The sequence below is a fragment of the Oncorhynchus mykiss genome, chromosome 8 (assembly GCF_057628025.1).
Source record: "Oncorhynchus mykiss isolate SJ-2025 chromosome 8, ASM5762802v1, whole genome shotgun sequence".
NCBI classification, from domain to species: domain Eukaryota; kingdom Metazoa; phylum Chordata; class Actinopteri; order Salmoniformes; family Salmonidae; genus Oncorhynchus; species Oncorhynchus mykiss.
The window spans coordinates 68,824,901-68,851,056 of NC_143029.1; the positions used below are offsets into that span (position 1 = coordinate 68,824,901).

At 42.5% G+C, this 26,156-nt stretch overlaps 1 protein-coding gene across 3 annotated transcripts in view; it reads right to left on the reverse strand.

The window, feature by feature from the left end:
- The window catches only part of LOC110530968 (A-type potassium channel modulatory protein DPP6), a 169,145-nt gene that overhangs the window by 1,528 nt on the left and 141,461 nt on the right, over window positions 1–26,156 (reverse strand). For all 3 annotated transcript variants that reach the window (XM_090182396.1, XM_090182395.1, XM_036986027.2), the window contains 18 exons: window positions 24,783–24,903; window positions 17,208–17,362; window positions 16,839–16,936; window positions 11,063–11,189; window positions 10,903–10,941; window positions 10,624–10,731; window positions 7,925–8,016; window positions 7,695–7,742; window positions 6,861–6,973; window positions 5,891–5,938; window positions 5,597–5,695; window positions 3,399–3,468; window positions 3,022–3,216; window positions 2,739–2,793; window positions 674–773; window positions 485–543; window positions 315–387; window positions 43–116 (listed from right to left, as the gene is read on the reverse strand). In XM_090182396.1, coding sequence (XP_090038522.1) covers window positions 43–116; window positions 315–387; window positions 485–543; window positions 674–773; window positions 2,739–2,793; window positions 3,022–3,216; window positions 3,399–3,468; window positions 5,597–5,695; window positions 5,891–5,938; window positions 6,861–6,973; window positions 7,695–7,742; window positions 7,925–8,016; window positions 10,624–10,731; window positions 10,903–10,941; window positions 11,063–11,189; window positions 16,839–16,936; window positions 17,208–17,362; window positions 24,783–24,903 — 1,674 coding nt within the window. The remainder of the gene's footprint in view (window positions 1–42; window positions 117–314; window positions 388–484; window positions 544–673; window positions 774–2,738; window positions 2,794–3,021; window positions 3,217–3,398; window positions 3,469–5,596; window positions 5,696–5,890; window positions 5,939–6,860; window positions 6,974–7,694; window positions 7,743–7,924; window positions 8,017–10,623; window positions 10,732–10,902; window positions 10,942–11,062; window positions 11,190–16,838; window positions 16,937–17,207; window positions 17,363–24,782; window positions 24,904–26,156) is intronic.

Sequence of the window (26,156 nt, forward strand, 5' to 3'; positions counted from 1 at the left end):
AATGCCTTCATAACAATGTCCTAAACATATTGTCAAGCTTACCTGTAGAGAGTAATTTGCCTTCTCATTGATTAAATGGTTGATGAATTTTGCAGAGTGCTGGAAATGGACTTTCTCTTTAGGGAAGGAGAGAGAGTAACATGACATGTAAGATGTGTATATTCAGTCACAGTACTTCAACATTCAGCCTCAGAGTTAATCAGTTAATAAGACTACTTTGACAGTAACTTAGCCAATGCCCAAATAGCAGTTGGCAAGACAGCACAAACCGATAGATCTAGGAAAGGCTAACTTATCGATAGTAATGACTGTACCATCAGCAGTTGGATGGATGATCATGTACTTCCTGTCCATTAGGTGAGCTGCCCGGTGTGCTAAACTTGCCACCTGAAGGAAAGAGGACAGCGAACGGCAGCATGAAATACAGATGATTTAACACCTTGTCTGACTAGCGGATAAAGTGTACAAAGTGATGGATCTTTACCGAGTATACTCGAGAGTCTGTCTTTGGTGATCCAAGGTATCTCTCTGAAAATGCTGAAGCTGGTGTATAAAGAAGGAACACACAATAGCATGTTATAAGGCACTGTTCAAACTAAAATGCATTGTTTGTGGTGAGAAATTATTCATGCAGCAAGAAATGATGCTGCAAAAGCAAATCATTACGTTATACCATATAACTTGAAATCTGTGATGGGCGAGACGGCTGCTCCACATTTAAGCAGGGAGTCTTCAGAACTTAAAAGCAGGGTGGCTAAATATCCTCCATAAACCTATATAAACAGATAAGGTACAGTTAGTGAGGGACACTTAATAGTATCGTGTTCCTTGAACAAACAGTGTAGAAATACATTGTTGAAATATCAAGGCTCGAGCCTTCACATACACCACTCCAAAGACAAACTGCATACAAATTCTAACTTTCTATAGACAAATGAGGACTGAGTTCCAAACTGAAACCTGATTGAAATATTTGTTGTTGCTGGGCCGTAGTGTGTAGTTGCTCTCGTAGTTATGAATCCCAAATGGGACCCTATTCCTTTTATAGTGCAGCATAGAGCAGAAGCTCACCACATATCTAAACTCAGCAAAAAAAGAAACCCTCTCACTGTCAACTGTGTTTACTTTCAGCAAACGTAACATGTGTAAATATTTGTATGAACTTAAGATTCAACAAATGAGACATACATTGAACAAGATCCACAGACATGTGACTAACAGTAATGGAATAATGTGTCCCTAAACAAAGGGGGGGTCAAAATCAAAAGTAACAGTCAGTATCTGGTGTGGCCACCAGCTGCATTAAGTACTGCAGTGCCTCTCCTCCTCATGGACTGCACCAGATTTGCCAGTTCTTGCTGTGAGATGTTACCCCACTCTTCCACCAAGGTACCTGCAAGTTCCTGGACATTTCTGGGGGGAATGGCCCTAGCCCTCACCCTCCGATCCAACAGGTCCCAGATGTGCTCAATGGGATTGAGATCCAGGCTCTTCGCTGGCCATGGCAGAACACTGACATTTTTGTCTTGCAGGAAATCACGCACAGAACGAGCAGTATGGCTGGTGGCATTGTCATGCTGGAGGGTCATGTCAGGATGAGTCTGCAGGAAGTGTACCACATGAGGGAGGAGGATGTCTTCCCTGTAACGCACAGCGTTGAGATTGCCTGCAATGACAACAATCTCAGTCCAATGATGCTGTGACACACCGCCCCAGACCATGACAGACCCTCCACCTCCAAATCCCGCTCCAGAGTACAGGCCTCGGTGTAACGCTCATTCCATCGACGATAAACGCGAATCCGACCATCACCCCTGGTGAGACAAACCGCGTCAGTGAAGAGCACTCTTTGCCAGTCCTGTCTGATCCACAACTGTGGGTTTGTGCCCATAGGCGACGCTGTTTTCGGTGATGTCTGGTGGGGACCTGCCTTACAACAGGCCTACAAGCCCTCAGACCAGCCTCTCTCAGCCTATTGCGGTCAGTCTGAGCACTGATGGCGGGAATGTGCGTTCCTGGTGTAACTCGGGAAGTTGTTGTTGCAATCCTGTATCTGTCCCGCAGGTGTGATGTTCAGATGTACCGATCCTGTGCAGGTGTTGTTACACGTGGTCTGCCACTGCGCGGACGATCAGCTGTCTGTCTGTCTCCCTGTAGCGCTGTCTTAGGCGTCTCAAAGTACGGACATTGCAATTTATTGCCCTGGCCACATCTGCAGTCCTCATGCCTCCTTGCAGCATGCCTAAGGCACGATCACGCAGATGAGCAGGGACCCTGGGCATCTTTTCAGAGTCAGTAGAAAGGCCTCTTTAGTGTCGTAAGTTTCCATAAATGTGACCTTAATTGCCTACCGTCTGTCTGTAAGCGGTTAGTGTCTTAACGACCGTTCCACAGGTGCATGTTCATTAATTGTTTATGGTTCATTGAACAAGCATGGAAAACAGTGTTTAAACACTTTACAATGAAGATCTGTGAAGTTATTTGGATTTTTACGAATTATCTTTGAAAGACAGGGTCCTGAAAAAGGGACAATTCTTCTTTTTGCTGAGTTTAGATATGTGGGAGTGAGCTTCTGCTCTATGTTCCAAACAGAGTAAAACCCTCGCCTACTCTTTCTTCAGCTCAGATACTGTACTTGAATTGACAAGAAGAGGAGTAAAGGGAACTTTTTTTTCTTTTTTTTTACATGGTTTGAATAAGTAGCTAGCTTCTTTTCTTCAAGCATTGATTCTCCCTACCTTTCCATATACTCCAATTCGACTTTTGTCGATGTACATTTCTTTCGATATCAGTCTAGAATAAAGAAGAATAAACAATCAATGCTTTGTTGGTGTTAGATTTCAACAACCCAGTAACGTACTATTATGAAAAATCAGTTTTTCCCACTGTAGTTAAACTGTACCTGCAAATAGCAACTGTAAGATGTGTTAACATGGTGTTAGCATATAAAGAGGGAGCAATTATTTGAATTCTCAAAGAAGATTATACTGTGTCCAGGTGTGTCTCTCCCTCCGTTCCCACCTGAGGGCCTCCATCTGGTCCCTCTCCTCGATCACGCCCAGTTTCCTCCTGATGCGGTGGAGGAGGTTGGTGCCCTGGAACCCGGACCCGTGGCCGTCAAAGCGGATCACAATGGTGCTATAACTGCTCACCAGCACCGTGGCCCAGTCCACACGGAACTGCTCTGTCACCATCTGTCCGCCAGGCGTTCCGTCCCTGGGGGAAACAGGACAGGCGGAATCAATGATCCATTATAGCGCTCTGTGATGGTCCAATGTCAAAACAGAATATGCTATAATTATAATATAATCTCTACTGGGGATTGTATGATATTTTTTATCTAGATTAACATAGTAACTGTATTGTGTGTGTGCGGGGTTAGTTGTTGCCATACTTACACTAGTAGCAGGAGGGGGTAGTGAGCTGTGTCTATGAAACCAGCTGGCTTCAGAATCTGCATCGTCAGAGCTGCAAGAAACAAGACTAAATCAAATGTGGTTCTTCTTAAATGATCATATCAAATCTCATAACTAATGCCATTGTTAGAGTGCAGCCCAGTAGTGCATATCAGCATTTATGAAGACATACAAAGGGTGAGTCTAATCTTGAATGCTGTGTCATGACTGTCCTGTGAGGATACAAATAGGTCAGATCAGCTTGGCAATGGATGACTTCAACCAGGCCCTCTCTCACCGACAGAGAGGGGAGAAGGTAACTGGTGGGGGTTGACACCTCATGCCCGGTTTTAAATTGGAGGAGATCCAGGGTCTCCCTCTCCAAATTCACCAAGGAATGTGCTTTGTCTCCAGAGATGTTTTCCCGCCGAAACTCAAACACATTCTAAAGCGAATACTAGAACATTATTTGTAACATAGAATGTGGGGAATTGTCAGAGGCGATCTAAAGAATAATAATGTCATATGGGTTGTTATTTTGTGATGTAATTAAAAATGTTAAAAAGGAAATACTGTAACTTAAACTATATATACACTACATGTACAAAGTCTACATCCTTAACGTTGTGTATGAAATATGAAAAATTATGAAATTATTTTTGTTAAGATAAGAATGGGATTTTAGGAGCCATTAGAGATCATTTGTTTCCTATAAACTTTGCACAGTAAGTAGCCACGCCTAAGTGAGGTCAGAGCGCGTGTCAGCCTGACGGAACCACCCCTTTCGACCAGAGTGCATAAAGGACTGGTAAAGAAATTAACTTTCAGACCAGAGAGGCGTGTAGCTGCAGCTCACATCCAAAGTGGTTCGAACTCTGAATATCAACATAAGGTAGAGGTGAGAAGCTCACCTCCCGGACAATCATTGGTAAGGCTGATTAGCTGTCCTAAGTAAAGTATCTAGAAAAGTGAATTTAAGTGGGACCATTCTCCTACTCTTCTCAAATCACTGTAGTATGCTACTCTCACCCCCCAATGGGAACCATCGACAGGCTGGCTAGCCTATCTTCAAAGAGGCAGTTTCAGGAGCGATTGGAAGGTTTGTGTGATTACTGTGAGAGTACAGTGGCAAGAAAATGTATGTGGACTCTTTGGAATTACCTGGATTTCTGCATACATTGGTCATAAAATTTGATCTGATCTTCATCTAAGTCCCAACAATAGACAAACACAGTCTGCTTAAACTAATAACACACAAACAATTAGACGTTTTCATGTCTTTATTGAACACTGTGTTAACATTCAGAGCGCAGGGTGGAAAAAGTATGTGAACCCTTGGATTTATAACTGGTTGACCCGCCTTTGGCAGCAGTAACCTAAAACAAAATGTTTTCTGTAGTTGTGGATCAGAGCTGCACAACGGTCAGGAGGAATTTTGGACAATTCCTCTTTACAAAACTGTTTCAGTTCAGCAATATTCTTGGGATGTCTGGTGTGAACCGCTCTCAAGGTCATGCCACAGCATCTCAAATCGGGTTTAGTTCAGGACTCTAACTGGGCCACTCCAGAAGGCGTATTTTCTTCCATTCTTTTGTTGATTTATACTTCTGTGTTTTGGGTTGTTGTCCTGTTGCATCACCCAACTTCTGTTGAGCTTCCATTGGCGGACAGAGAGTCCTGCAAACTGTGTTGATAAACTTGGGAATTCATTTTTCCGTCGATGATAGCAAGCTTTCCAGGCACTGAGGCAGCAAAGCAGCCCCAAACCAGAATGCTTCCTCCACCATACTTTACAGTTGGGATGAGGTTTTGATGTTAGTGTGCTGTGCCTTTTTTCTCCACACAGTGTTGTGTTTTCCTTCCAAACAACTCAACTTTTGTTTAATCTGTCCACAGAATATTTTGCCAGTAGCTCTGTGGAACATCCAGGTGCTCTTTCGCGAACTTCAGACGTGCAGCAATGTTTTCTTTTGGACAGCAGTGGCTTCTTCCGTGGTGTCCTACCATGAATATCATTCTTGTTTAGTGTTTTACATATCGTAGACTCGTCAACAGAGATGTTAGCATGTTCCAGAGATTTCTGTAAGTCTTTAGCTGACACTCTAGGATTCTTCTTAACCTCATTGAGCATTCTTTTCATTTAGATGAAAAGGGCATTGTCTAGCTTCCTATGCATAGTTGCACCATGGAGGGATACCTACTGTAATCGTCTATGGTGATGGTCTCGTACTCCACTTTGGGCATCTGCATGCTGTGGTACGTGTTATTCACTCCCTCGTTAGTCTCCAGGTCCAGGACCTCTGCAGTGACATGGAAGAAACAGTCTCATTGTTCACTTACAGTATAGTCTGAGTGGCAGCTTCATGAAGCATCAAACACATTTTTCCCATTGAATTTTCTGTGATGTGATATTAAAGACACTATACTGAATAAAATGCCCCTCTGCTTCAGTGCCCTTTATGGTACAGGCCAGGGCCAGGCTTCATAGCACTCACTCTGTCTGTCTTTTGTGCTGTAGATGGCAACACTGGGTACATCGGGGCCTGGATGGGTATACATGGTGGTTGGGTGGGGGGCAGAGAAAGAGAGAGAGAGGTGGAGGTTATTATAGGAATAAACACTTGAAGGTTCATATAAATGGCCTCTAATGGAAAAGCCAACAAAATACACATTTCACTGTATTTAAAAAACAGCGATTGTAAAAAAAATGCCTCTCACTCTCTTTCCATCTTTAGTAATGCAAGTCTAGAAATAACCCTTCTCAGCCAGCCATGTGTCATTACTGAGAAGCCACTGTCTGTCTGTAGCACCCTGGGGAGCAGCTGAATGAATACCTGGGTGTTATTATTACTCCTAACAGACCAGGGCTGCTCTCCACTCACAAGATCGAATTAATGAAAAGGTTGTTGCCCTTTTTCCTCTCCAAAGCGGACCCTCTAAACAAATCAGCTGCCATGACAACTGCACCGGTAGGAGAGAACGATGATTAACGTTCTCAGAGAGAATGAGAACACAAACATAAAAAAGGCCATGCAGCGCTGAGCCCGTCCTCATCTGTCCCTCCCTGGGCCCTGCTCTCATTTCAGACAGAACCTGTCTGACACACAGGAAGCATAGGCAGGACATACTATGCCAACTACTGTATGTTTGATAGAGCAGGAACACTATAGGATGCAGACTGGCAGTTCACATTGAGCTACATCTGATTGGCAAGTAGAAACAGTGGTTAGTGGTGTACTGCAGTCAGATTCAATACAACCTTTTGCCATAGCATTGAACATTAATTCAATTTAATATTTTGACTCAGATGTTTTATTTATTTTATATATTTGACACTAAACACCCCACTAAAACCTCAGCAGCATAGCCAAAGACTTTTTATTTATGTATCACAAAAATCTACTGATTCAGGAAAGTACAACATATACTGCTTAGTGTTCAGGATTCAAGGTCAGGAGCACTCACCTTTACAGTTAAGCAGGAAGTACTGAATGTTGTGGCTGAAGGAGCCCTCCACATAGCCACACTTGAACTCACATGACAGACAGCGGCGGTTGAACGGGCCTTTAGTGTCCGCACTGATATAGGATAGATACAGTAAACCACGCTATTAGCATTATCTGGAGTATTTCTGCTGTCTTATCTGGTGTCCTATGTGAATTTAAGTTCTCTCTCTCCCTCCCTCCCTCCTTGAGCCCTGGGACCATGCCTCAGGACTACCTGGACTGATGACTCCTTGCTGTCCCCAGTCCACCTGCTGCTGCTCCAGTTTCAACTCTTCTGCCTGCGGCTGTCCTGTTCACCGGACATGCTACCTTGTCCCGGACCTGCTGTTTTCGACTCCCTCTCTCTACCTCACCTGCTGTCTCTAACTCTGAATGATCGGCTATGAAAAGCCAACTGACATTTACTCCTGAGGTACTGACCTGTTGCACCCTCTACAACCACTGTGATTATTATTATTTGACCCTGCTGGTCATCTATGAACATCTTGGCCATGTACTGTTATAATCACCACCAGCACAGCCAGAAGAGGACTGGACACCCCTCAGAGCCTGGTTCTAGGTTTCTTTCTAGGTTTCTTCCTAGGTTCCTGCCTTTCCAGGGAGTTTTTCCTAGCAACCGTGCTTCTAGATCGGCATTGCTTGCTGTTTGGGGTTTTATGTTGGGTTTCTGTATAGCACTTTGTGACATCGGCTGATGTAAAAAGGGCTTTATAAATACATTTGATTGATTATACCCTGTTAGATAAAAACAATTACATAGTGATCTCTCACAGAATAAACCCTCTAACTCTACCTGTAGAGGTGTCGTCGTTTTGGATCATCCTCTGTGCTCAAAAAGTATCTGTAAAACATTGTGATGAAAATCAGTTTGGAGTTCGATGACTATTACCTGAACAAGAGAAGGTAAGTCAAGTTCCCATGGTAACATTTGATCAACTATAAGTGATAACAAATTATATGTATTTAGAATCATAGTGGTACTATTTGGTCACGTTACTGTAATGTATGGGTGGAGAGACTTACATGAGCTGCTTGTCTTGGCTGTAAGCTAGTATCTGAGTAACGTCCCAGTCTCCTGATGTCAGGGACTGCAGCGTGTCTGTGCTGGTGTTGGGCTGGAATGGAACAATACATGTCAACATGACAACTACAGGTTAAAGAACAGTTGGCTACAGTTGGCTCTGGCAAACAAACAGCAGAGACCTGAGGACACCATCCAACCTGGAACTGAAACAGACCAGATACAACTTCAATAATCACTGAGGTGTCGAAGCCTTTGAGCCCAACAAATGGCAGGAATCTCGCAGGCTACCCCACCCAAATCCAGAGGCTTTTGAAGCCCTCTCCCACTGTTCAGAGACCACCCACTGGCATTTTCCACAAGAAATCTGCCTCCAGAAATAAAAGCTTCTCCCAAGTGTGTGTAATACCTACTCCTGTTGCCTGCTGCTGGGGTTCCACCTGGCGATCTGTTCACCGCCTTCCCTGTCTTGTCTCTCCCTGTCTGGTACAGGTACCCCCACCACACTCCCCCCTCTCTCCCGAGCTTTCGTTCACCTCCAGCACACAGGCACCGTTGGGGAGACTGACTGAACTTACAATGGCTAGCCCCAAGTCATTATGTATTTTTTATTGTGCATTGTACTATTTGCCTCATGACTCCTGTATGCTTTGTTGACTATGAGCTTTCTTGTTTACCCAACCATGCTACATACTATGTTTGTTCCCACACTCAGGACTGACACTATTGGTTACACAGACTTTTGGCCTCCTTATAACCACCTCTCGCTGGCTTTGTATTCATGTTACCTGATGAAATTGCTGTACAATATGATCTTGTTGCCATCTAATGCACATTAAAATGTTATTAATCAACACTGCAGAGCTCTCCCTGTCCTCTGCCGTGCCTTGATTGTATTACTGTTGATGATATCGGGAAATGTGCATGTTCACCCTGGCCCATCTACTATTGCTAGCTCCAATTCTGACTTGTGCTCTGATATCTGCTTCACTGATTTCTGCTCTCGTAAAAGCCTGGGTTTTCTTCACTTCAACACTAGAAGCTTATTACCTAAAATGGATCAATTGAAAGTGTGGATTCACAGTTCCAATCCAGATGTGTTGGTCATTACTGAGATGTGGTTAAGGTAGACTGTTTTGAATACTGATGGTAACTCTTCTGGCTATAACCTTTTTTGACAAGACAGATCTTCCAAAGGTGGGGGAGTGGCAATCTTTACCAACGATCACCTTTAGTGCTCGGTTGTCTCCACCAAACAAATTGATTTGCTGGCTTTAAGCAATTAACTTTCTAATAGCTCTTTGTTGACTGTCGCTGGGTGTTATCGTTCTCCATCAGCACCGGCCTGTACCCTACCTGCCCTTAGCTCTTTCCTGGCCCCTTACACTAAGTCAGAATTTTTCCTGCTAGGTGACCTAAACTGGGACATGTTTAAACCACCTGACCAAGTCCTAAAGCAACGGGACTCCCTAAATCTTTCTCAGATTATTACCAATCCCACAAGGTATGACTCCAAACACCCAGAAAAGGCTACTTTCCTCGATGTTATCCTCACAAATAATCCTGATAGGTATCAGTCTGGTGTTTTCAGTCTGGTGTTTTCTGTAATGACCTTAGTGATCACTGTTTTACAGCCTGTGTTCGTAATGGCTGCTCAGTGAAATTACATATCCTGATTTGACGCTCGGCAAAAAAACTTTAATGAGCAAACCTTCCTTCATGATTTGGCCTCTGTAAATTGGTACAGAATCAGCTTGATCCCTCTGTCGAAGACGCTTGGACCTTCTTTTTTTTATTTTCAGTGGTATTGTTAACAAACAAGGCCCCATAAAGAAAACGAGAATTAAAAACAAGTTCAGCCCCTGGTTCAACCGTGATCTTGCATCTGTGTTCTTTTGCCCATCTTAATATTTTATTTTTATTTACCAGTCTGAGATACAGCTTTTTCTTTGCAACTCTGCCGAGAAGACCAGCATCATGGAGTCGCAACTTCACTGTTGACGGTGAGACGGGTGTTTTGAGGGTACTATTTAATGAAGCTGCCAGTTGAGGACTTGTGAGGTGTCTGTTTCTCAAACTAGACACTCTAATGTACTTATCCTCTTGCTCAGTTTCTATTCTGGTTAGAGCCAGTTTGCACTGTTCTGTGAAGGGAGTAGTACCCAGCATTGTACAAAATCTTCAGTTTCTTGGCAATGTCTCACAATGAATAGCCTTCATTTCTCAGAACAAGAATAGACTGACGAGTTTCAGAAGAAAGGTCTTTGTTTCTAGCCATTTTGAGCCTGTAATCGAACCCACAAATGCTGATGCTCTAGATACTCAACTACTTTAAAGAAGGACAGTTTTATTGCTTCTTTAAATCAGAACAACAGTTTTCAGCTGCTAACATAATTGTGAAAGGGTTTTCTAATGATCAATTAGCCTTTTAAAATTATAAACTTGGATTAGCTAACACAATGTGCCATTGGAACACAGCAGTGATGGTTGCTGATAATGGGCCTCTGTACGCCTATGTAGATATTCCATAAAAAATCTGCCGTTTCCAGCTACAATAGTCATTTACAACATTTCTGATCAATTTTATGTTATTTGGACAAGAACTTAGCTATTCTTTCAAAAACAAGGACATTTCTAAGTGACCCCAAACATTTGAATGGTAGTGGACATAACTCCAGGAAGGAGGACAGTGTTGTTCTACCTGGGAGGTTGACATGGAGATATGGAAGAACTTGCCCCTCCCACCCTGAGGTATAGCTCTGGTAAAGAAGAACTTGTATCCATCATGGGAGAAGAGTGGCGCTTCGTTCTACAGTAGGGAGAGAAAGGAGGAGTGAGTCTGAGTACATGAGACAACTAAATCGGTAAAATGCACTTCTGTCCCTTCTTCTGTAAGTGTTGACTGTAATGTATGGGTTGTTTTTTTGTGTGTTGTGAGTGATAAATGTTATAAAATGCTTTTACTGTTCATATCACTTACCTGTTTGTGTAGCCAGCTATCACTTTCATCCTCATGTTTCTGGAAAAGTATGAGATAGCAAGTAAGGGCTAGGGCCAGTGTAAGAGGGTGGCAATGTGTGCATGCATGCATGTTTGTGTGTGTTCTTGTGTGTGTGTGTGTGTGAGAGAGAGAGTTCCACCTTAGTGCAGACTCCTGTGGTGGCCTCACACAGTGTCAATATGGAGTTGTTCTGGGCTCTGTTCAACCAGTTGACTGCCAGCTTGGTAGTGGTGGCCCACATAACCATTGTGATGTAATATTCCATTCTACAAAAAGAACACAATGGGATGAGTTACAAGTTTAGGTAAATTCATTTCCTATCGTTTCAGAATTGCCATGGTTAATGCGGTATACATTATGATGCAAGCTTATTCCATGATGAATATGGCCAAATTTAGCCAGCAGGTGATTTTATATGCCCCCACCAAGTAAAAAAAAAATGTTTATACACATGTATACATATACTCCATGCATACACATACACACACACATATACAGTGCCTTGCGAAAGTATTCGGCCCCCTTGAACTTTGCGACCTTTTGCCACATTTCAGGCTTCAAACATAAAGATATAAAACTGTATTTTTTTTGTGAAGAATCAACAACAAGTGGGACACAATCATGAAGTGGAACGACATTTATTGGATATTTCAAACTTTTTTAACAAATCAAAAACTGAAAAATTGGGCGTGCAAAATTATTCAGCCCCCTTAAGTTAATACTTTGTAGCGCCACCTTTTGCTGCGATTACAGCTGTAAGTCGCTTGGGGTATGTCTCTATCAGTTTTGCACATCGAGAGACTCAGTGAGGTTGGATGGAGAGCATTTGTGAACAGCAATTTTCAGTTCTTTCCACAGATTCTCGATTGGATTCAGGTCTGGACTTTGACTTGGCCATTCTAACACCTGGATATGTTTATTTTTGAACCATTCCATTGTAGATTTTGCTTCATGTTTTGGATCATTGTCTTGTTGGAAGACAAATCTCCGTCCCAGTCTCAGGTCTTTTGCAGACTCCATCAGGTTTTCTTCCAGAATGGTCTTGTATTTGGCTCCATCCATCTTCCCATCAATTTTAACCATCTTCCCTGTCCCTGCTGAAGAAAAGCAGGCCCAAACCATGATGCTGCCACCACCATGTTTGACAGTGGGCATGGTGTGTTCAGGGTGATGAGCTGTGTTGCTTTTACGTCAAACATAACGTTTTGCATTGTTGCCAAAAAGTTCAATTTTGGTTTCATCTGACCAGAGCACCTTCTTCCACATGTTTGGTGTGTCTCCCAGGTGGCTTGTGCCAAACTTTAAACAACACTTTTTATGGATATCTTTAAGAAATGGCTTTCTTCTTGCCACTCTTCCATAAAGGCCAGATTTGTGCAATATACGACTGATTGTTGTCCTATGGACAGAGTCTCCCACCTCAGCTGTAGATCTCTGCAGTTCATCCAGAGTGATCATGGGCCTCTTGGCTGCATCTCTGATCAGTCTTCTCCTTGTTTGAGCGGAAAGTTTAGAGGGACGGCCAGGTCTTGGTAGATTTGCAGTGGTCTGATACTCCTTCCATTTCAATATTATCGCTTGCACAGTGCTCCTTGGGATGTTTAAAGCTTGGGAAATCTTTTTGTATCCAAATCCGGCTTTAAACTTCTTCACAACAGTATCTCGGACCTGCCTGGTGTGTTCCTTGTTCTTCATGATGCTCTGCGCTTTTGACGGACCTCTGAGACTATCACAGTGCAGGTGCATTCATACGGAGACTTGATTACACACAGGTGGATTGTATTTATCATCATTAGTCATTTAGGTCAACATTGGATCATTCAGAGATCCTCACTGAACTTCTGGAGAGAGTTTGCTGCACTGAAAGTAAAGGGGCTGAATAATTTTGCACGCCCAATTTTTCAGTTTTTGATTTGTTAAAAAAGTTTGAAATATCCAATAAATGTCGTTCCACTTCATGATTGTGTCCCACTTGTTGATTCTTCACAAAAAAATACAGTTTTATATCTTTATGTTTGAAGCCTGAAATGTGGCAAAAGGTCGCAAAGTTCAAGGGGGCCGAATACTTTCGCAAGGCACTGTATATATAGACACACATAAATACACATATATACACATACAGTGGGGCAAAAAAGTATTTAGTCAGCTACCAATTGTGCAAGTTCTCCCACTTAAAAAGGTGAGAGGCCTGTAATTTTCATCATAGGTACACTTCAACTATGACAGACAAAATGAGAAAAAAACCTGCACCAGGCTGGGAAGACGGAATCTGCAATAGGTAAGCAGCTTGGTTTGAAGAAATCAACTGTGGGAGCAATTATTAGGAAATGGAAGACATACAAGACCACTGATAATCTCCCTCGATCTGGGGCTCCACGCAAGATCTCACCCCGTGGGGTCAAAATGATCACAAGAACGGTGAGCAAAAATCCCAGAACCACACGGAGGAACTAGTGAATGACCTGCAGAGAGCTGGGACCAAAGTAACAAAGTCTACCATCAGTAACACACTACGCCGCCAGGGACTCAAATCCTGCAGTGCCAGACGTGTCCCCCTGCTTAAGCCAGTACATGTCCAGGCCCGTCTGAAGTTTGCTAGAGAGCATTTGGATGATCCAGAAGAATATTGGGAGAATGTCATATGGTCAGATAAAACCAAAATATAACTTTTTGGTAAAAACTCAACTCGTCGTGTTTGGAGGACAAAGAATGCTGAGTTGCATCCAAAGAACACCATACCTACTGTGAAGCGTGTTTTTCTGCAAAGGGACCAGGACGACTGATCCGTGTAAAGGAAAGAATGAATGGGGCCATGTATCGTGAGATTTTGAGTGAAAACGTCCTTCCATCAGCAAGGGCATTGAAGATGAAACGTGACTGGGTCTTTCAGGGCAACGAAGGAGTGGCTTCGTAAGAAGCATTTCAAGGTCCTGGAGTGGCCTAGCCAGTCGCCAGATCTCAACCCCATAGAAAATCTTTGGAGGGAGTTCAAAGTCCGTGTTGCCCAGCAACAGCCCCAAAACATCACTGCTCTAGAGGAGATCTGCATGGAGGAATGCGCCAAAATACCAGCAACAGTGTGTGAAAACCTTGTGAAGACTTACAGAAAACGTTTGACATCTGTCATTGCCAACAAAGGGTATATAACAAAGTATTGAGATACACTTTTGTTATTGACCAAATACTTATTTTCCACCATAATTTGCAAATAAATTCATAAAAAATCCTACAATGTGATTTTCTGGATTTCTTTTCTCATTTTGTCTGTCATAGTTGAAGTGTACCTATGATGAAAATTACAGGCCTCTCTCATATTTTTAAGTGGGAGAACTTGCACAATTGGTGGCTGACTAAATACTTTTTTGCCCCAGTTTATATAGACACACATACTCATTTAAAAACAAGAATCTTTATCTTTACTATTTTCTACTATGAAATAACACTTATGGAATCATGTAGTAGCCAAAAAAGTGTTAAATCAAAATAGATTTTTATATTTGTGATTCTTCAAAGTAGCCACCCTTTGACTTGTTGACAGCTTTGCACACTCTTGGCAATCTCTCTTTCCATCACTCTGCAGTCCAACTCATTCCGAACCATCTCAACTGGGTTGAGGTTGGGTGATTGTGGAGGCCAGGTCACCTTCTTATTTTTTTATTTAACCTTTATTTAACCAGGCAAGTCAGTTAAAATAACAAATTCTTACTTACAATGACAGCCTAGGAACAGTGGGTTAACTGCCTTGTTCAGGGGCAGAACAACAGATTTTTACCTTGTCAGCTCAGGGATTCGATCCACCAACCTTTCGGTTACTGGCCCAACGCTCTAACCACTAGGTTACCTGCTGCCCCATCTGATGCAGCACACCATCACTCTTCTTGGTCAAATAGCACAACACCCTGGAGGTGTGTTTTGGGTCATTGTCCTGTTGAAAAACAAATGATAGTCCCACTAAGCGCAAACCAGATGCGATGGCGTATTGCTGCAGAATGTTGTGGTAGCCATGCTGGTTAGGTGTGCATTGAATTCTAAATAAATCAGACACTGTCACCAGCAAAGCACCCCCACACCTCGTCCTGCATGCTTCACGGTGGGAACCACACATGCGGAGATCATTCGTTCATCTACTGGAAACAAAAATTGCAAATTTGGACTCATCAGACCAAAGGACAGATTTCAAACGGTCTAATGTCCATTGCTCATGTTTCTTGGCCCAAGCAAGTCTCTTCTTATTATTGGTGTCCATTATGTGTCTGATACGTGAACTCTATGAAGCATTTATTTGTGCTGCAATTTGAGGTGCAGTTAACTCTAATGAATTTATCCTCTGCAGCAGAGGTAACTCTGGGTCTTCCTTTCCTGTGGCGGTCCTCATGAGAGCAAGTTTCATCATTGCGCTTGATGGTTTTTGCATCTGCACTTGAAGAAACTTTCAAAGTTCTTGAAATTTTCCTGATTGACTGACCTTCATGTCTTACAGTAATAATGGACTGTCGTTTCTCTTTGATTATTTGAGCTGTTCTTGCCATAATACGGACTTGGTATTTTACCAAATAGGGCTATCTTCTGTATACCTGTCACGTTCGTTGTATGGATGAGACCAAGGCGCAGCGTGAGATGAATACATCTTCTTATTTAATGAAACAAAGGACACTTAAACAAACTTACAAAACAACAAAACGAATATGACGCTACATATGATAAGTGCAGACACAGGCAACTAACACATAGACAATAACCCACGAAATACCCAAGGAATATGGCTGCCTAAATATGGTTCCCAATCAGAGACAATGATAAACAGCTGCCTCTAATTGAGAACCAATCTAGGCAACCATAGACATACATAAAACCTAGATTAGTGAACACCCATAGACATACAAAACCCCTAGACAGGTACAAAAACAACGATAAACAGCTGCCTCTAATTGAGAACCAATCTAGGAAACCATAGACATACATAAAAACCTAGATTAGTGAACACCCATAGACATACAAAACCCCTAGACAGGTACAAAAACAACGATAAACAGCTGCCTCTAATTGAGAACCAATCTAGGCAACCATAGACAAACATAAAACCTAGACTAGTGAACACCCATAGACATACAACACCCCTAGACAGGGGCAAAAACACATACATCACCCATGTCACACCCTGACCTAACCAAAATAATAAAGAAAACAAAGAATACTAAGGTCAGGGCGTGACAATACCACTCCTACCTTGTCACAACACAACTAATTGACTCAAACGCATTAAGGGAAGAGAAGAAATTTCACAAATTAACTTTTAACAAGGTACACCTGTTAATTGAAATGAGAGGATGAGAGAATGCCAAGAATGTGCCAAGGGTGGCTACTTTGAAGAATCTCAAATATAAAATTGATTTTGATTTGTTTAACACTTTTTGGGTTACTACATGATTCCATATGTGTTATTTTATAGTTTTGATGTCTTCACTATTATTCTACAATGTAGAAAATAGTAAAATAAAAAAGAAAGAAAAACCCTTGAATGAGTAAGTGTGTCCAAACTTTTGACTGGTACTGTGTGTATATATAGTTGGATATAAAAGACTGTAAAAACACCAGGAAATCATCTCCAAGTGATTTTAATTTTGGAAATGTGTTCCAAAGTATTCCCACGCATAATAGAGAGATACTGTATATGTGATCGTATAAAAATGTAAGCAAGATTTGAAATGATTATGTTTTAGTCAAAAGTTATTTCTGTGCTTCTTGCGGTCAATTTGCAATCTACAAATGATTTGTAATTTTGTTCCGGCTCCTGACCATGCGCTAAAGAAAATAATTGTCCCGCGGCTGAATCTAGTTGATGATCCCTGCCCTATGGGACAATAAAGATTATCTTGAACCGTGCAACTGTGTCATTCAGTCAGTGAGACACTTACCCTATCCTGGGGTCGTCAGGTTTCTTCATCTCCACCGTGTGAAGGGGGCCGTTCAAACTCACTACAGACAGGTGTACTACAGGGTTCTCCTCCCCAGCCTGCAGGGGAAAAGACAGGTCAGAAATCATATAATTCAGTGGGTTATACGGTATCTATATGGATCCTTTTTGTCTGTGTGAAGTCAACTGTCAGATCCACACAACTCTGTAGAAGAGTTTATCCCTTTTCTGTTCTGACCTGGGTTTGAACCAGAGACGATCTGCACAACAACAATTGGTACTCATTCAATACCACTCACCCAAAAATGTCAGGGCAGTGTAGGGCAAAGAGGACAGAGAATATAGACAAGAGGCTGTCTCTGGGATTTACCTTGGGGTAATGGTACTCCAGCCCTATTGGATACGGGGCGCCAGTGAAAATAGGGACCTCCATCTTGGGCACCAGGGTGTCGTTGATGGTGGCGTAGGACAGTCTGAGACCATCTGGAGACCACCAATGGGCTATGTGGGTCTGAAGGATCTCCTCTGAAACAACAAATCCCATAAACAATGAACTACTGTATCACACTGTATAAAAAATATGGTGATAAATAACATCCATTCATCTTCAAGGCAGGCTTTAAGACTATAAGGTTTCCAAGATTAATAATAAAGCTAATAGTCTGTTGTTTACTGATACGATGTACACTGAACAAAAAGTTCAAAGTTTCAAAGATTTTAGTTACAGTTCATATAAGGAAATCAGTCAATTGAAATGGATTCATTAGGCCCTAATCTATGGATTTCACATGACTGGGAATATAGATATGCATCTGTAGGTCACAGAATACCTTTAAAAAAAGGTAGGGGTGTGGATCGGAAAACCAGTCAATATCTGGTGTGACTACCATTCACCTCATGCAGCGCGACACATCTCCTTACATAGAGTTGATCAGGCTGTTGAATGTGGCCTGTGGAATGTTGTCCCACTCCTCTTCAATGGCTGTGCAAAGTTGCTGGATATTGGCGGGAACTGGAACACACTGTCGTACACTGTCGTACACGTCAACACAGAGCATCCCAAATGTGCTGAATGGGTGACATGTCTGGTGAGTATGCAGGCCATGGAAGAACTGGGACATTTTCAGATTCCAGGAATTGTGTACAGATCCTTGTGACATGGGGCCGTGCATTGGGCCTCAGGTTCTCATCACGGTATCTCTGTGCATTCAAATTGCCATCGTTGGTCCCCCCCTAAAATGCAATTGTGTTTGTTGTCCGTAGCTTATGCCTGCCCATACCATAACCCCACCACCACCATGGTGCACTCTGTTCACATCAGCAAACCACTTGCCCACACAACGCCATCTGCCCGGTACAGTTGAAACCGGGACTCATCGGTGAAGAGCACACTTCTCCAGTATGCCAGTGGCCATCAAAGGTGAGCATTTTACCACCGAAGTTAGTTACGACGTCGAACTTCAGTTACGACGTCAAGACCCTGGTGAGACCCTGGTGAGGACATGTTAGATAAATATGCTTTTTGTGCGTATGGAACATTTCTGGGATCTTTTATTTCACCTCATGAAACATGAGAACAACACTTTACATGTTGCATTTATATTTTTGCTCAGTATATACAGTTGAAGTCGGATGTTTACATACACTTAGGTTGGAGTCATTAAAACTCGTCTTTCAACCACTCCACAATCTTCTTGTTAACAAACTATAGTTTTGGCAAGTCGGTTAGAACATCTACTTTGTGTATGACACAAGTCATTTTTCCAACAATTGTTTAAAGACCGAAGAACAACATTTCAACCATGAAGCACAGGGGTGGCAGCATCATGTTGTGGGGGTGCTTTGCTGCAGGAGGGACTGGTACACTTCACAAAATAGATGACATCATGTGGAAGGAAAAGTATGTGGATATATTGAAGCAACATCTCAAGACATCAGTCAGGAAGTTAAAGCTTGGTCGCAAATGGGTCTTCCAAATGGACAATGACCCCAAGCATACATCCAAAGTTGTAGCAAAATGGCTTAAGGACAACAAAGTCAAGGTATTGGAGTGGCCATCACAAAGCCCTGACCTCAATCCTATAAAACATTTGTGGGCAGAACTGAAAAAGCCTGTGCGAGCAAGGAGGCCTACTAACCTGATTCAGTTACACCAGCTCTGTCAGGGGGAATGGGCCAAAATTCACCCAACTTATTGTGGGAAGCTTGTGGAAGGCTACCCTAAACGTTTGACCCAAGTTAAACAATTTAAAGGCAATGCTACCAAATACTAATTAAGTGTATGGAAACTTCTGACCCACTGGGAATGTGATGAAAGAAATACAAGCTGAAATAAATTATTCTCTCTACTGTTATTCTGATATTTCAAATTCTTAAAATAAAGTAGTGATCCTAACTGACCTAATACAGGTAATTTGTACTAGGATTAAATATCAGGAATTGTGAAAAACTGAGTTTAAATGTATTTGGCTAAGATATGATATGTACATTTCCGACTTCAACTGTATGTCGTCATATCCCAAAGTCACTTCATTAGCTGTGTGTGCTGATAAAGGTTATTTCCACCACACAACACAGTAAACAGATGCTGATGGAGCAGATGTGTTGTGGCCTGTCTCTGATTTATGGCACCCATTTACTGTACTGTCACTGGAGTGGAGGTCCATTACTCATAGCTATTGATGAAATATGTTGCAGGGTTACCGACAGAGATACAGAGGGATGTAGAATGTCAGATTATGTTCTGGGTCAATTTATTTCTTTATCATCCATCAGGTGTGGAGGGTGCATGTCAGAAGGTCATTTGAAAACAGAGGTAAAGAAAAGGACAAGATAAGTAATTAAATTAATGGAGTAATTTGCCCAGTCAAATATAATCCACAAAAGCCCACCAGGTGGAAGCACAGACCTTCCAGGAAAGCTTCCTATCAAAGGAATCGTACAAACAGCAGCCTTTCCCTGAGACAAACACAATATGACTCAACTTCGGTTGACAGAGGATGAGGATGGTCTATGAAGGACGACGAAGACCAGCATACAGAGATTGTGTGGGAGAGCGGTGTACGATGATTTGACAAACATGTTGACTCGTCGTTCCCCTCTCTAGGGATGAGATATGGATAATTAAATAACTAAATGAATGCTCTCAAGGACAATGTTCAACGCAATCTTCAGTACAGTATGACAGCATATATCCAACATAATCTATTGATGCATAGCAAAATACCATCTGTATGAGGAGTCGAAGCAGGGTATAGGTGATCTGAAAGAGCTGTGCTCTCTGCTGACCCACTGATAATCAATGGGAGAAGATATTGCTGAAACTGGCCTGGCATTTCAGAGTTTTGGTGAAGGAGTTCCGAGTTCAGTGGGTCTGGTTACTTACTGTATTATATCAGTCTCAGTGTGGTCATGGTGACAGCATGAGGACCATGACCCAGATCTCCACAGCCCTCAAGGAGACACAGATGGTCTACTAGAAAAATGTCTATATGTTTTCTTCCACTTTGAAAATGTGGAGCACCAAAAAATAAGATGTTTTTCATTGAAATACAGCCTATATTGGGCCTATATGAATTCGAGCTACTTTTGAAGCACATTTTGTGCCCTAGAAACTAATAAGTAAACTGTAAAGACATTAGTTTATTATAAAAGCTAAAGTGTTATATGAATACCTGTCATTGTGTGTGTAGGCACTGTATATACTGAATGTGAAAATACAGTATTATGCTTACTATGCACAGTAGCCTAATGCCCATCAAAGGAAGTGTTGCTTCGATCCAGTGCACATATCTCCACATCACCAATCAATAACACACTTCCTATTCCAATACATAACCCCATAGACAGACAGACAGCTTCTCATTTCCTGTCGCGACACGTCTGGGGTGATAAATCGGCACTGGGGTGTTGAAAAGAGATCCACGCCCTGCGCTGTCAGTTTTGTGTGACACTCTCTCTGCTCTGACACTCTCTCTGCTCTGACACGCTCTCTGCTCTGACACTCTCTCTGCTCTGACACTCTCTCTGCTCTGACACTCTCTCTGCTCTGACACTCTCTCTGCTCTGACACTCTCTCTGCTCTGACACTCTCTCTGCTCTGACACTCTCTCTGCTCTGACACTCTCTCTGCTCTGACACTCTCTCTGCTCTGACACTCTCTGCTCTGCATGACAATCACTCCTGTCCTGCATGGCTGGAAGATAAACCTGTCTCATTACTATACTACACCACACTCACACCAATCATTCTGCTCTGGTAAGACAGGGAGAGGGACACACACTCACACGCACACACCAGTCTGATGATGTTGCTCTGAGATTTTATTTTACTTGATTTATTTCATCTTTATTTTAGCAGGGAGTCCCATTGAGACCAATGCCTCTTTGTCAAGGTAGCACTGCATGAACACAATTTATCAAATGTACAACATTCAAACATAAATCAGGTTCTGCAGTTCAAGAGTCACTGTATAACACCTAGTGGCGTACAAATATTATGCAACTACACTACATGCATACAAAAGTATGTGGACACCTGCTCGTCGAACATCTCATTCCAAAGGTTGGCTCTGTGCAGGCCAGTCAAGTTTCCACACCGATCGACAAACCATTTCTGTATGGACCTCGCTTTGTGCACGGTTGCATTGTCAAGCTGAAACAGGAAAGGGCCTTCCCCAAACTGTTAAAACAAAGCTGGAAGCACAGAATCATCTAGAATGTCAATGTATGCTGTAGTGTTAAGATTTCCCTTCACTGGAACTAAGGGGCCTAGCCCGAACCAGACCATTATTCCTCCTGCACCAAACTTTACAGTTGGCCCTATGCATCTAGAGATGAATTTGGTGCAAAAAGTGCAAATCAATCCCAGAACAACAGCAAAGGACCTTGTGAAGATGCTGGAGGAAACAGGTACAAGTATCTACATCCACAGTAAAACGAGTCCTACATCGACATAACCTGAAAGGCCGCTCAGCAAGGAAGAAGCCACTGCTCCAAAACCACCATAAGAAAGCCAGACTATGGTTTTCAACTGCACATGGGGACAAAGCTTGTACTTTTTGGAGAAATGTCCTCTGGTCTGATGAAACAAAAATAGAACTGGTCATAATGACCATCGTTATGTTTGGAGGAAAAAGGGGGAGGCTTGCAAGCCGAAGAACATCATCCCAACCGTGAAGCACGGGGTTGGCAGCATCATGTTGTGGGGGTGCTTTGCTGCAGGAGGGACTGGTGCACTTCAAAAAATAGATGGCTACATGAGGAAGGAAAATGATGTGGATATATTGAAGCAACATTTCAAGACATCAGTCAGGAAGTTAAAGCTTGGTTGCAAATGGGTCTTCCAAATGGACAATGACCCAAAGCATACTTCCAAAGTTGTGGCAAAATGGCTTAAGGACAACAAAGTTAAGGTATTGGAGAGGCCATCACAAAGCCCTGACCTCAATTCCATAGAAAATGTGTGGTGGGTAGAACTGAAAAAGCCTGTGCGAGCAAGGAGGCCTACAAACCTGACTCAGTTACACCAGCTTTGTCAGGAGGAATGGGCCAAAATTAACCCAATTTATTGTGGGAAGCTTATTGAAGGCTACCCGAAACATTTGACCAAAGTTAAACAATTTGAAGGCAATGCTACCAAATGTGTCAACTTCTGACCCACTGGGAATGTGATGAAATAAATAAAAGCTTAAATAAATAATTCTCTCTGCTATTATTCTGACATTTCACATTCTTAAAATGAGGTGGTGATGCTAACTGACCTAAAACAGGGCATTTTTACTGGGATTAAATGTTAGGAATGGGGGGTCAAAACCAAAAGTAACAGTCAGTATCTGGTGTGGCCACCAACTGCATTAAGTATTGCAGTGCATCTCCTCCTCATAGACTGCACCAGATTTGAGATCCGGGCTCTTCCCTGGCCATGGCACAGAATGAGCAGTATAGCTCGTGGCATTGTCATGCTGCAGGGTCATGTCAGGATGAGCCTGCAGGAAGGGTACTACATGAGGGAGGAGGATGTCCTCCCTGTAATGCACAGCGTCGAGATTGCCTGCAATGACAACAAGCTCAGTCCAATGATGCTGTGACCCAGACCATGACGGACCCTCCACCTCCAAATCGATCCCGCTCCAGAGTACAGGCCTCGTGTAACGCTCATTCCTCCGATGGTCGGATTCGCGTTTACCATCACCATCGGTGAGACAAAACCGCGACTTGTCAGTGACTGCACTTTTTGCCAGTCCTGTCTGGTCCAGCAATGTTGGGTTTGTGCCCATAGGCAATTTTGTTGCCGGTGATGCCTGGTGAGGACCAGTCTTACAACAGGTCTACAAGCCCTCAGTCCAGCCTCTCTTAGCCTATTGCGGACAGTCTGAGCCCTGATGGAGGGATTGTGCGTTCCTGGTGTAACTGAGTCAGTAGAAAGTCCTCTTCAGTGTCCTACGTTTTCAGAACTGTGACCTTATTAATTGCCTACTGTGTGTAGCTGTAACCTTAATTGCCTAACGTCTTAACGACCGTTCCACAGGTGCATGTTCCTTAATTGTTTATGGTTCATTGAACAAGCATGGGAAACAGTGTTTAAACCCTTTACAATGAAGATCTTTGAAGTTATTTGGATTATTTATGAATTATCTTTAAAAGACAGGGTCCTGGGTCTTTTTTTGCTGATTTTACATTTAGCTAACATTAGATAGTTAATCCAGAGATTCTTATTTTGCCTCGATTTGGTAGTCTCGTCCAGATCATCATGGCATTTGTAGTTATTTATGATAGCCACATTGCCAGCTAATTAGCATTTCATTTTTAGGGGGTAAATACAGGCGAATATAATGATAAAAGTCACATTGTCCTCGAGATATTTACAAAGTGAATGGTGAAAAAATGATTGGAACCATTTCCCTGTTTGAGCTTTATGTTTTATGGGTATTATGGCTCATAATGTGGTACTCTATGGGCCTACATAGTGATAGAGTGACCTTAGGGTAAACAAGTGTGTTATAATGATTTTATAATCCTCTCAAAAACTGATTTGGGATCAAGAATGCCCTGTGGTTGAACTGCAGCGACTAGCAGAGAGAGGAGGTACTACCTTCACCTTAAACCTAAGCCTGCTGTTATGAAACTCAGTCAAAACACTATAAAACCTACACATCCCATCCAGTAATGAAGTTATATAACGGGTTACATCGAAAGTTTTAAAACCATCAGCAAGCCAACAAAACAAATCAAAATGGGGGAAAATGTTAAAGAAATGAATGAAAAAAGGAATACAGTAGGTAGATCTATAGAAAGCTCACATACAATATTGAGCAGGAAATATTTAATATCACATTACAAATGGAGGCAGAGTAGTGTAGATGACAGCCAGCTGCAGATTGCAGCGATGCAGACATGAATTAATGAATACTGCCTAAACACAGAGACAAGCTAGGGGAGCTCTGGGGACAAAGATAGTGAAATGCAACCAGATGTTTGTCTTTAAAAGGAAATAATTTACAAACACAACCCATAGATAGCCTGCTGTCTTGGAGGAGAGGGAAAAACTAATCTTAAAAACAGCAGGTAGTTTAGCAGTTATGAGCTTTGGGCCAGAAAGCAAAAGGTCACTGGTTTGAATCTCGGAGCTGACTAGGTGAAAATGTGTCGATGCGCCCTTGAGCAAGGCACTTAACCCTAATTGCTCCTGTAAATCGCACTGGATTAGAGCGTCTCCTAAATGACTAAAATGGAAACAAAATGGCCTCTATTCTTTGTTATGATTGTATTATTCCTTATCCTTGTTTGAAACATTGTACAGCATAGATGGAGGGGTTTCTTTGTGATTCCATGCCCTGTGTTTCAATACCGCTGCAATACTGGGGTGTAACTAACAAGCGTTCTCTATCCAGCTAGTATTTGTAGTTCTGTATGCAGTAGTGATGATGTATTTGTAGTTCTCCTACCCTCATACAGCCAGTCACTCAGGCCGTTGAAGATGACTCCCTCCTTCCCTGTGGACACCAGGCGAATGGTCCTGCTCTCCACCGTTGCTCTGTAGTAGATGTTGTTCTCAAAGATAAAGATCTGGGTAAAAAAGGGACATGACGCTGGAGTGAATACTGCATCGTACCATTACATTTCAGAGATTTTGCTTTTGCTTCTTGCCAGGCTTTCAAATGCGTTCTTTTCAGCTTTACACTATGGCTGCCTTATAATTACTACAGTAGATAAAACATAATTACTACCTTATAATAATAAAACTGTATAACCCTTAATGAATTACTAGATAAAGAAAAAAGACTGACACTCCTTCTGGGCAATTTTCATCACAGTGGGACATTCACTCAGTACTAAAAACACCCATCCATCCTTCAGCCTGGAGACATTTCCACTCACACAAATAGACACGTCAACCCAATCTGGACTGAGTGACAAAACATGCCTTAAAGCATTGAATACAGCAGATATAAAAGGAAGCAGATTTCATTAGAGGTCATATTCCACTCCATCTACAAATAGAGTAGTAAGCAAAACACCCCTCTGCTTCGAATTAAGGTACTGTAGCTGTCTGAATCACTGAAGGGGCACACACACACACATCCATGCACACACATACACCTACAAACACACAACCATGCACACACACACACATTCTGGGTGATTGAGAACTGGTTCAGACAGGGGTGGGGAGGTTGTGGGGAGTGGGGAGGTTGGCATTACTGTGTTAAGCTGCTGATGCTATGTTGGACTGCTGGTGTATGCCCACTGTGCCCATGGTACCATAGTGAGTAGTAGGGATTAAGAAGACTACTGCTGGGGAGTGGATTGACAGACTACTGCTGTCAATCCACTCTCCTCTCCTGTCCTTCAGCTTCACCCTGTGTCAGTGGGAGGGGGTTATATCTGAGCTGTGTCCGTCAGACAAACTCTCAAACATTGATTTACTCTCTTCATTTTCTATACCCTTTGTACATGGGGCTTGGCTGTGTGTGTGTGTGTGTGTGTGTGTGTGTGTGTGTGTGTGTGTGTGTGTGTGTGTGTGTGTGTGTGTGTGTGTGTGTGAGTGATGTGGAACCAGGGGACAGAGAAGCATCCTGCTGTGATCATTAAGCCATGGGAAATTACTCTACATGACAGAGGAATCAGCACCACTGGATCCAAACACACGTTTCATATGCAATGTCATATAATGGACAATCTGACAATTGTGACAGGTTTTAATATGCAAAATCATTACGTCCAGAAATGGGAGAAGAATAACTATCTGGTATTATCAGGTGAGAGTAAACACATCGGCTCAGACAGTTCACCCATACAGCTCTAGCTCTTCATTAACC